At 46.0% G+C, this 12,651-nt stretch overlaps 1 protein-coding gene across 10 annotated transcripts in view; it reads left to right on the top strand.

The window, feature by feature from the left end:
- Positions 1–12,651, top strand: part of HERC1 (HECT and RLD domain containing E3 ubiquitin protein ligase family member 1) — a 3,379,312-nt gene that overhangs the window by 3,032,003 nt on the left and 334,658 nt on the right. For all 10 annotated transcript variants that reach the window (XM_069624399.1, XM_069624403.1, XM_069624396.1 and 7 more), the window contains exon 66: positions 9,916–10,071. In XM_069624399.1, coding sequence (XP_069480500.1) covers positions 9,916–10,071 — 156 coding nt within the window. The remainder of the gene's footprint in view (positions 1–9,915; positions 10,072–12,651) is intronic.

Raw genomic sequence — 12,651 nt, 5'->3', positions numbered from 1 at the left:
TCTGGTGCAAAGAGAATGTGTACCTTGTCCTGGATATTAAATTGGGGGCCAGCATCCAGCGTTTCCAATTCAATCCCATACATTAGAATTGGAGTTACCTTTCCACTGTAGAACTTGAGCAAAGGAACAAGGGTGAATTTACAGTTCCTGTGTAGAATCTATTTCATTTGACTACGCAATTGACTGATTTTCCCACTGAGGTAAGTCTCAATTGCAGACAACGATGGGTTAGCTCTAATTTGAAAGCCCAGATATTTTAGTTCTATCACTAGGGGTAATTTGATGTTGTTAAGGTATCACCTAAAAATGTTCTGACCTACTGTCTTCGCTGATCGTAGTGCCATTATAGCAGTTTTAAAAGGATTGATCAGTAGCTCATTTTCCTTAGCGTTTTTCGCAAATGCGTTAACCGGTCTCTGCAGGCCAATTGCAGTACAGTCTACCAGAACAACGACATCTGCATATCCCAATCCACAGATTTTCTGATCTCCCATCATTGGAGCTACAAATGAGAAGCCCATTAGAAAATTCCACAGATATGCCATAAACAGATTAAAAGGACAGGGCGCAACGATGCAACCCTGTCCTACACCCTTATTCGTAGGAATTCTAGAGGATAAATCCCCCTCCAATCTAAACGCACTTGTATAAAGGTTGATTAATGAAGGTGAATAATTATAGCCAACAGGCCCTGAGGGATGCCCCAATCCCTTAGTTTAGAAACAATCAATCCAGGGCCTGTATAGACATTTTTGTTATAAGATGTTTGCAGCAAGTATCTTTAATTCCATGCCATTCAAAGATGTGGAAGGACCCTTGCGGAAACCTGTTTAGAATTTTGATGTTATATTGGCTTGATCCGCCAAGTCCTCAAGATCTTTAAGGACTAACCTAGTAAATATTTTGCTTTCCACATCCATTAATGCTATAGGTCTATAATTCGCTGGATTCTTAAATATGGGGATTATAAGTGCTGTGCTCCAGGTTGATGGTGTTTTACGAGACCTTAAGATGTTATTAAATAGAGCAAACAGTAAAGAAGACCACAAGCTTGATGATTTGCGTAAGGTCTCATTAGTCGTGCCATTCGGTCCCTCTGCTCTAGATGTTGAGGAATGACAAATGAGATAATCTGATTTTCATCAAACTTCAGGTCCCAAATCTGATCTTTACTAATCGCGCATATACATGGGTTTAGCTTTTATTTGTATACCAAATGCCTTATCCATTCTGATTCATTAATACAATTGGTTTGGGATATTGAGATTTGCTGGGATGGCACATTTATCAAGCTCCAAATGTTTCTGGAGTTAGGTTCAATTACTGCCTTCTGTATGACTTGACCGTCTACATTTAATCTCTCCAGTCTCCACAGTCAAGACCAATTGTGATTTGATATGATATGATAGTTTATTTATATAGCACCTATACACAATGTGTTTCAAAGTGCTTCAAGGGAGGGAACAAGGGAAAATACAATAACATTCTTACAGGCCATGAACAGTAAGGATGTGAAATTAACTATCGTACTCGGCCTGACGACATTTCAGATAGTGGAAGTGCTAAGACATAGATTAGAAGGGAGGGGGAGAGTGGGAAAGATCTGGAAACAGACAGGCGACTACCGTACTAGGCCTGACAACATTTCTGGTAGAGCCGCAGGAAAACAAAAGGGGAGGGAGAGGGATGCAGAAAGGGAGGGAGGAACAAAACAAGTGACTATCGTACTAGGCCTGACAGCATTTCAGATAGTGCTGGAGGGAAGGGGGCAGTAGGGGGATGGGCGAGCGACTGACGAGGTTGCTATCATACTAGGTCCAGGGACAATTCTGATAGAGTAAGTGCATAGAAGAAAGTAAGGGGAGGAGATAGTAAAAGGGAGAGGGGAGGGGAGGAGAGAAGAGAACAGAGAGTAAGCAGTCAAAAAGAGTGGCGAAGCAAGAGGGGAGAGCGAATACAATTGCAGAGTCAGTACTAACACAATGTTGCAAGCCATGATACAAGATGAAGATGGGAACAGAATGATTCAGGGCCACCATGAGTACAAGATGCAAAGGAAGTCCAGCATGAGAGTTAAGAAAGGGTGACGCAACGTGAATCAATGAAGTCTATAAAAGTAAAATCCAGCATTGGCCACAAGACGGTGATGGTGAAATCAGAATGTATCAGGACAGACTCCTGTGTACAGGAAGGGGGGGGGGCACAAGAGAACAACACAGGGGGACCAGAGAGGGTGGGGATGGCCAGTGGGGACAGAGGGTGTAAACACATGTTGGTGCATGCTTACCTGCTGTCTTAGCAGGGGGTTGGACCCTGGATCCTCCTGGTCCCAATAGGAATTGCCCTTTTCTTTGACTGCCCTTCACTATGGACGCCCGGGCGAGAGAAGCCCTTGATCTAAGAGTTAAGAGCAGGAAGGAAGAGGCATGGCTATGAAGGTGGGTGGTGCTTAGGCCAAGTGACCTAGATCCACTTACACCTGCTCCCCAGCTCCAAAGGAAAAGAGGCTGGAGGGCTTCTTAAGTAGGGAAAAGAGCGGCAACCAGGAAGGCACCAGGTGGGCGGGACTTAGGCTAGGTGACCTAGATCAACTTACACCTGCTCCCCAGCTGCAACGGAAAAGAGGCTGGAGGGCTCCTTAAGTAGGGAAAAGAGCGGCAAGCAGGAAGGCACCAGGTGGGTGGGGGCTTGCTAAGTGGTGAAAAAGAGCAGCAACCAGGAAGGCACCAGGTGGGCGGGGCTTAGGCCAGGTGATCTAGATCCACTTACACCTGCTCCCCTGCTTCAAAGAAAGAGGCTGGAGGGCTCCTTAAATAGGGAAAAGAGCGGCGAGCAGAAAGGCACCAGGTGGGCGGGGCTTGCTAAGTGGTGAAAAAGAGCAGCAACCAGGAAGGCACCCGGGACTTAGGCCAGGTGACCTAGATCCACTTACACCTGCTCCCCAGCTGCGACTTAGGCCAGGTGCCCCTTAATTTTTTGCCCAATATGTCTGGCGGTCCACCTTCTATTAGTACCCTACGTATATCTTGGCGTAATTTACTTTTTCGATCAGCTGTTACTTGATCATATCTATGCGGATGGTTTACAGGCACAAATTCCTTTTTTGAATTGTAGTATCTAGTTTCCAGAGGGACTCAGCGAATGATCTGAGATTAATCAAGGATTGAATCAGGTTATTATGAAAACCTTTCATTTCGGTGTCCAGTTTATTTAGGTGTGTACCGTTTTGCCTAAATTTGAGAATCTGATTACCATCTTGATTAATCATAATGGGACTATTGTAAGTGTCTTTTCCCCGCTTTTACTCTCTGGAAGTCAAAAGATGTTGAAATAGGGATATGATCACTTGAACTCTGTCCACTACTTTACATTCTTTGCAATGTGCGAACAGATGGTCAGATATTATTATATAATCAATAGTTGATGACATATCTCCTCTCCTCCAGGTTTTGGCTGCAGGAATGTCTCCCTATATGGAGCCATTTGCTATGTGCAGGCTCAAATCTTCAAAGAAATGTGTCCACAAACTGCCATTTTTGACTGAAGTGGCCCCGTCTGTCTCCCCCAGTCCTTTCCTTAGACAGTCAGCATTTAGATCTCCTACTAAAAGAATATTATCATCTGGATGATCTATACGGATATGCGACAATAGATCAGACAGGTCCTCCAAAAAGTCTACCAGATTTGAATGGGTGGTGCGCCAGTTAAGACTTATGATAACCCATGGAGTCTGAGAAAGAGCATTTAAGTCAGGAGACAAGAACAACCTTGCTGCAAGAATTCCTGCCTTTCTGATGGTAGATCTTCTATAGAGGTTATACAGGAATTGCGTATCATTATAAGCATACCTCCAGAAGGTCTGCCCACGTTTGATTGTAACGCCTCTTGGTGCAAGGATGTAAAACCATCTAGTTGTAAGGCTACCAAGAGCCATGTCTCATGTAATCAAATGATATCATGATCGTCAAAGATGTAACTCAACCTCTGCTCCCTAAATGAGCTGGAGCCCCGCATATTCCACTGACAAGCCTTAAACACCCATCTACTAGAGGAAATCATCCGCCTCAGATAACTTTTGGAATACTTGTGTGATGATTCCTGGGAGGAGATCCTAGATCTTCTTTTTGTTGACAATCTCTGCTCGGTATACCGCCCATTTTCTCTCATCATCTTTCCACCCCTTAGTGTGTCCCCTTGATGAAAGGGACCCACTGATTGAGATGCAGCTTGGGCCTTGATCAATGCAGTGTTATGATCTCCATCGTCGGATAAATCAAAGAAACCTCCAGTCCTACTTTCCTCAATTCCACTCCTGCATTCAGTAGTACTTTAACACCCAAATGCGTCTTCATTACCACTTGCGCCACAGACGTTGAGTGATCTTGCGGAAAACATATTCAGTCATTGTCCAGCGTGGATAAGAGATACAGCTCTGGATTTTGTTTAGTAAGGGACAGGATGGTTCCTCTATTGAGGCTCCCCTGATCCTTCTTAGGTTTGTCCTCTTCAGCCACACTCTCAGTATTGCAAATGGATTCACAGTTATTTCCGGTCTCACTTGGTCCTCCTTAGACTTGTCACTCCCCTCCTGTGTACCTCCACTGAGGTTCATAGAATTCGATGTGAGATCTGTTAGAATTCCATTAGGTCCTATGACCTGGTCATTGGTCTGATTGATCCCAGCACCAGAGGGTACTAATACCGGTCCTACACTTTCTTTATCCCCCTGATTTCCATTGTCCACTTTTGGGCACTGAATCACTTGTGCTTTATTTTTCAAGAGTATTTGAGCCAATGTGAGTGTTTTCTTAACCTCCCCTATCGGATCTTCCATTTGGAGGCCAATACTGACTTTCTTGATCCTTTGGTCTGCGCATTATGATTCTGAAATTAAGGAAGATTTTTCAATGACAGCTTGTGGTATTTGTATGGATTACTTTGGTTTTTTTTTTTTCGCCAGATTCGACTTTGAGTTCTCTCCAGAACTTTTTTCTGCCATTTTATTCAGGGCCTTAAAAAACGTCCCTTTCCCTGATATCTTTCGTTTACCCTGTTTCTTATTTTTGGTTGTCTGTGGCTGTGTAGTAGGGATAAAATTGTCCTGATTCAAGGTGTTCTTTGGTTTGCCTCCTTTGACTTTTGAGTCTTTTTCCTCTGTTTGTTACTGATATCAGTCTTTGATTTTACATCCTTTTGTGCTGCTGGATCAGAAGCTAGACCATTCGATGTCTCTGCTAAGTCACTTCACTTCACTCAATGTCCTGCTAGTATCCTGTTATTGTCATTTCCAGTCAAAATCTTATCCTCTATCTGAGGATTGAGTAATGTGGGGGAGCCCAGAGTATCATCGTCCCCTAATTGTGCCAATCTAATAAATTCCTCCAATGTTGATTGAGAGAGGGGGGTATCCTCTAATGGGCAGAATTCTAGTGGCACAACCGGATTGGAACCTTTGAGATAATTAAAGGCGTCCCCCAGGTTTTTGAGTTCTGTTTTAAGTAGGTCAAGATCATGGTCAAACTTAACCATATATGCCTTGATTTCTTTTCCCGTTGCTATATTCTGGTCACTCTCCTCCTTCAAGAGCAGTATGTTTTTTACAACTTTATTAGGCCTTTTGAGCCTAACATTGCCGATTCCCACGTTCCCACCTCCTTGGTAAGTTCCAGTAGCATTCCAGAGTGGGATTGTTCTTCCGTCTTCAGGAGTTCAAACACACTTACCAGACAGTTTAAAACAAAGCTCAAGGCTGATGATGTGGAATCTGAGGACGCCTTACACCGATCAATAGAGCTTTGTTCACCGTTGGGTGTATCCGTGAGGTCAACCCTATCTCTCTGATCACCTCATAGGGGTATCAGGGCAGAGGGTTCCAGCAAATCCCCTAGCCCCTCCCCATTGTCCATTACCTGCCCTGAACCCTCCACTCCAGTCCTCCTATCGAATAAGGGACTCTATAAGGTTAATTTCTTCCACCACACCAGCAATATCCGCCGTTGAATAGTCCCAATCTGAAATGTCACCAACCGCACTTTCACAAAGTGCTCTTTTCGTGATGTTACCCTTGGAAATAGTTTTATTTAATGGATTAGGTTGATAAAGTATGGTCCAGATTGTTCCGCAGGATTTTAGACATTTGGTACACAGGGGGACAGGGACTTGAGGATACAATTTCCATAGTGTGGCTGGTGTCCAGGTCAGGAGAATCCTCATTCTGTGCATGATGGATTATAGGATTAGTAGAGCTGTTAACTTCCTGGCTCCCTGACCCCGGCATAATATCCAACTCTGGTGCCTTCAAGTCTCTCCAGATGGCACCTCCTCCTGTGCCACTACGCAAATTACAGTACACTTACTCCCAACTTTGACAAAGACTGTAGCAAAGACTTATCAGTCTGCCAGAGTTTGTTTGCACCTATTCACTCAGCTGCTCTCAATATATATAAGTATGTTCAGAGAGTTTTGTGAAAGTATGGGTCTGATTGCAAGTATGTGAAAGTAAGGGACTGTTACAGATTTATTAAAAACAATCCATTTCATGTCCGCACTGGAGCCCGTCCCACAAACAAGCGACTCAGTTTCCTGCTGGAATATGAGTAATAAATATCTAGGGAATAGACTGCTGTGTGCAACTTGAAGTTTAGATTACACAGACCACGAACAAACAAATAGACCTAGCAGCGAAGCGAGTCTTTAACATCATATACCGTGGGTAAGTGTAGTTTACCGGCATAAATTATTTTCGCAATGTCTGTATGTGGCTTCCACAAGACCTTCCGATCCGTCCTGCGGGAAGATATATTGTTGCCAATGCCTCAATTCCTTCAGTTCCAAACGGAAACACACTCGTCCACACTCGCTTCCTGGATGTGATTTTATAGAATTAGGACTGTCTCTCCAAACGCCGGCAAAGACAGTCTCCTGTGAAGGATAGTGTTACCACACCGCAACACACTAATCCGCACTACAACTCTCTGCCCTGTCGATCTTGACCGCTTCTTGAGCGCAGTTAGTGAGGACCTGCATAATCAGCTGTCAAACACATCCTTCGATGTAGTCCCCCTCCTGAAGAAATAGAATTTCCAGGTTATCCCTCCTTGCCCTATTTACGAGATTCTCGCATTTAGATTTCAGAACGTCAGTAGTGCCACTTAGCTCAGCCATACAGTCCTGTACCTCTCTTAGCTGGGTCTCCAGAGCAGTCAGGCACCACTCACGCTGGTCCACCCACCCCCCGAAACTCCGCTATCTCCTTTTTGTTTTCCACAATCGACTCCAGCTACTTTTTATATAATTCAGTGATCTCTGAGTGGAGGGTGTCTTTAATATCCCCTTTAAGGGTATCTAGGGAGCGGATTTGGAAGTCTGGTGTTAACACGGCAGAGTCCTTCCAGATCCATGCCCTCCTTTTCTCAAGGCAATGCTTCTTGTTTGGCTTAGCTCTTCGGGCAGGCTTTTACATACTGGATCACAGTGGGGTGGCAAAGAAGGGAGCCTATAGTCTCCAGGCCCCACCCTCCTGTGACATCAGTTGCATGGGGCACCAGCAGCCCTCCCAGACCCCTCATGCTAGCAGGCCCCCAAGGGCATCCAGCAGTCTCTCTTTCCCCCTCTTTACTCTGAAGAGCCAGGAATGAGACACAGAGACAGAGTACTCATGGTCTCTGCCATAAACGTTTATTAAATAATACAAGTGTTGGGAAATACCTCACTGTCCCTAACCTAGAAGGTATCCCAAGTCCTTCTGACATTCAACGTAATACCAAAAATCCTAAGGGCATGAATCGTCCTTGTGATTCTCTTACTCACACAATAATACCTGGTATGCACCCTGCCAATTTGGGTGCGGATCCCAGACTCACAAAACACCTGGTATACTCTCCTGCCAGGTTCCTCTTCACAATCACTGTAATTCACTTCACCCATTTGGCTTTGCCTGGTACACTCTCCTGCCTGGACGTTATTTATGTAGTTCACTTTATACACACTTGCTTTCTCCTGCCAGTTCTTTTAATATTCATTGCATTTCAGTCTTTTCTGCCACACTGTTTTTCCCACATGTATTTTATTATGTGGCTACGGGTCCCAGGCCCTTTTCCATTGACTTCTGGTCTTGTAATTAAATGACCCAGGGGCCCTATAATCCTGCTCAGTCTTCCCCCAGCTCTCACTGTTTTCCCCTTCGGTACATCCTCCAAAGCATTCCAGTGGCCCTGTCCCTCTCCACGGGCTCACTAGTTCCAAGCAGCGGCTTCAGGGTCCCTCGCATTGCCCATGTCTGTCTGCGGCTTGTCGTTGGGTCTGCCAAGCGCTTTGTTCACTCATCAGCATCCACCACGCCTACGGGTCCCCTTGCCAGCTTCTTCTCTTGTCGGCGTCTTTGTGGTAGAGCTTCGACCCGTGCACTTCGCTGGACAATGTTCCCAGGCCTTCAATGACCCGGCAAGACCGTCTGCTTCCTCTTGCTGCTCCAAACTGCGTTGGAGGCAGTGTGTCTCCTGCGCCGCCAGCCACTGTCATCCCGTTCTCTCTCCTCAGCTGTTCTCACCCCAGCCGGGTAAGAAGACGAACGCCATGCTTCTTTGCCCAGCATGGTTTTAAACTATGATGGGCCAATCGCATACTTCAGCCACCAGAGTGCTGGCCTTGGTTCGCATTAGAAGTAATCATCAGTGATCCTTGCCTCTTCCTCGACTCAGTTGTTTTATTTGCTCTCTGATATTGAGGAATGCTGGCATTAAAATTGTGTATTTGTTGAGGAGGAGGATGGCAGCATGTCATTAGGGCATAAGGAATGGAGGGAATATCCATAAAAGTGAAAGGGGGGGGGTATTGTCTCTCACCTGATGATGTAATGTCATCCCCCCGGGGGTCGCCTCCCCCCATGTGGTCCTCCCTCAAATAGCCGCCCCTAGGGTCAGGATCAGGGAGCGGTTGCTGTCCCCTGGCCACACAAGGAGAGGCTATATCAGGGAAAGGACTGATGACATCATCAAATTCATCACATTACTTGGATTGGTAGGCCTGCACTGCCTCTACCAGCGCATTTCCGTTGCACCTCTCTGCACCTCGATCCGCTCACGTTGTGGAGAGTGAGGTAATGCAGCCAACTTGAAGTAGCACCTTCCCGCTCATTCCGACCTGGTGCCTCACCAGCCACACCACCTCATCGCTCCTGCTTGCCACCACCTCGCAGTTGGCCCGGTTCCCTACAGGCTTTCTGCAGTTCAGCCACCCCCCTGGGCTTATGGGCGCCCATGACTCCACCTCAGTTTCTACCTGCTCCGGGAACGCGGCCAGCAGCGAGTGACACTGGGCCAGCCAAAGCTGCTGTCCCTCCAACGGCCCCCAGAGCCTTTCACACGGCTGCTCCGATCGCGGCCTCCATCTTGGGACATGGGTTTCAGCGGCCCAGTGCCAAAGTGCCTGAAGCCCGTACTCCCACCGGCTCCGACTAACACCACTGCCTCTCCGGGACTCTCAGCTGCTGCAGCAGCTATTTCTGTAGCACTGCCTTCACTTAGTGTTATTTCATAAGTAGAATGCCGGCTGGAGGTCCGAACAGGTCCGGAACGAGCGTCCTACACCTCTGGGCGGTGTCCACCCCTGTGTAAGGGCTTTTTACATAGTGTACTTAACACTCTGAATGGGGCCTTAAAAATATCTATATGCAACTCTCTTAGATGCTAGAGAAAATAACAAAATACAACAGCTAAATTGTTGCATATTTGATATTTAGAAAGTAAGAGTTCTTATCTTGATTTTGAAGGGCAGATGCCATTAACCTGCATAAATGGCTACTGTGGAGATTTTCATGGTAATAAGGCTTTCGAATTTATAACTTACATTTTATATGAAGTTCTTATTGAACATTTTAACTTCAGACTGCTACAGTATTTTTTTGTTTCCCTTTAGATGTCCTGTGGCTTCAAACACTCAGCGGTGGTGACTGCTGATGGAAAACTCTTTACATTTGGGAACGGTGACTATGGTCGATTGGGACTTGGGAACACTTCCAACAAGAAACTGCCTGAGAGAGTATCAGCACTTGAGGGCTACCAGATTGGGCAGGTATGAAAGACTTCATTCTTTTTTTGTCTTAATATTTTATTTCTTTTCATAGAACAAAAAGTATCCAGTCCAACCCACGGACTATTGGCTGTGCAGGGTAGTACCGCCCTTCCCCACTAATCCCTTGCCCCAGTCCAGTTCCTGCAATATCCACTATGCCACTACACTACATGGCAATGAAATTGAGATGAGCTTAGACCATATGCCCTCATATAGTTTCATATTTTTTTTTTGTCTCTTCAGTATAACTCTCGACCAGTGATGTCCTACTCAAGTTTTGAACCCATTTCATTTTCGTAGAATGGCCCATAGACATCTACACCCAAGTATCAGCTTTTTATTTTCTTTCCTGGAATGGTTTGATAGACCCTGCCTTTTAATGATCTGTGGGTATTGGATGGACATTAGTTGGCGAAATTCACTAAACAAAATGTTCTACATGATTAGTTGCAATATGAGTGCTTACTGGCTGTCTGTCAAAGCTGCTGAATCTAATGTATTGCTGTGGCTGGTTTAATTTTCGCATGCTTACCTCTGCTGTTCCCCAAGCCACGCCACTCCTTTGCACACTCCATCTCAATACTGTTGACTTCTCTTTCCCCTTAACTGATTCTCTTGACACATTCTCATGCCCTTTGCTACATCCAATTATCTGTTCCATTCGCTACCCCTCCTGTGCCACCCGGATTCCCTGTGCACACATTTACCTCTGTCCCACCAGCTTCTTCTGTTTTTTTGAATGCGCTGCTATGTCACCACTCTGATTCTTACGTCCGGATTGCAGAGGAAAACATTTTCTTTTCAGTATTTTATCATGTTGTACTGTAAGGGTGCAGAAGTAAGGCTCAGACATAAAGATGACGTATATTTGTTAGGCAGAATTCTCTGTAAGGCTAATTTCCCAAACCTAGTGAGTCCCCCAGCAGCTTTGCTGGATTTTTGGGGTTTATTTTTTTCTCTCCTGCTAAGAGTGAAATTCTTTTACTCCCACTCTTAGGCATGATTTGAGGTGTTCCTTTAACTTTCCATGTGTTTTATGGGCTATGGGGTGTTTTACTCTATAGGGTCTCGTGTTTTTTTATGTGGGTTACACAGCACCCTCTGTGCCGTAACCCAGGGGTGTCGTAGCGACCCCCCAACATAGACTCCATACCCTGGGACTGACTACTGTCTCCCAGGGCATGTAAAGTCACCATTGGCTTTACTAGTCCCAAATTATGAACAGAAACCAGTACAAACCATCATATTGTGGACGTACTGGTCGGGGCAATTCGATTGCCCCGGGGTCTGTTGTTCGAGGGGGCACGTCTCCGTCCCCCTTATCGAGTTTTGGCTGATGGCAGTGGATACTACTTTTTATATTCGACCGCAAATATATCCCTATGGGATTTTCCCATTGTTCGAGGCTACCAACTTTAATTATTTAATTCTTATAGCCTCGAACATACCGCCGGTTTATTTATTTAATATTAATTCACCCGTTGGTATTTTTTGCCAGAGCTCGATTCTAAAAATGGCATTTGTGTTCTCTTCTGTGACTCCAACCAAAGTCGAGCCCTTTGTTCCACTTTTTGGCTGGCTTCTCCACAGAAGCCTCCAAAAGTGGTGCCACTCTGTCTGGGTACCACAGGGGGTGTGGGAGGGGGTTTAGGCACCCTGGACTGAGTTGTCTTGGTAACTCAAGTCGCACTCTTGTGTGATTGGCCCAAGTGGTGAGCCGGCCGGCTCACCACTTAGCATGTTTGATTGACAGCTAGGCTGAGTGAATGGGGGTGTGCTGCATAAAAGCAGGGCTTTGGGGACTGGAACTTCAGAAGTCGCCACAGGACCTAAGAATCCGAGGAGGGAGAAGCTGAGCCGACCTGCAACGACGACACCACCGGTGGAGCCCTGCTGAACCGTCTCACCACTTTTCCCGACAACAGAGGAGATCTCCAGTCCGCAGAGTCTTTTTCCTTTGACTGGTGGGGATAACCAGTTATACCTTCTTTTCACCTTCCTGGAGCATCTCGTGGCCACCTTGCCCGTGCCAAGCACCCCGGCAACCGGAATACCACGGTTGACCACTACCGCGAAGAGAAGGGTAGTGCCTTTTAACCAGAGAACTCTGCGGCTGGTTTCTTCCCTGGCAGTGCAACGACCTTCATCTTTCCTCCACGGCGAGACCTCTTCTTCCTCTGGACGAAACACCAACTTGCACCTGCTGCCAGGAACAACTGCCCCCGCTGGAGCTTCCTTCACACTTAAGGTACTGTGTCCCGCCTGCCTTCCCTTGCGACAGATCGTTCGGGGTGACAGTAAAGCCTTGACTTTCTAACCTGGGCTGGCCTGGGGCAAACTAGCTAACGTTTCCTGACTTTAATTTCATCCTTTTTGTGCGAAGTATCTACAAAGACTCTTTGGGCATAACCCCCTGTGAACCTGGACCCCTTCTGCTTGCTCTCTCCAAGAGTGGGCCTTGCAATTGACTTCCTTGCTCTCCAGTAGAACTCTGCCTATCCTGCCTTAGTGTGGTTCTTTGAAAAAGTATTGAAACTTGTGTGCTTCTTTAACTCTGCCTTTTTCCCTCCCTTTCTTTAC

Source organism: Ambystoma mexicanum, chromosome 11, assembly GCF_040938575.1.
Source record: "Ambystoma mexicanum isolate Mex_15411 chromosome 11, UKY_AmexF1_1, whole genome shotgun sequence".
Lineage (NCBI taxonomy): Eukaryota > Metazoa > Chordata > Amphibia > Caudata > Ambystomatidae > Ambystoma > Ambystoma mexicanum.
This window is presented reverse-complemented; position numbering and strand designations above follow the sequence as displayed.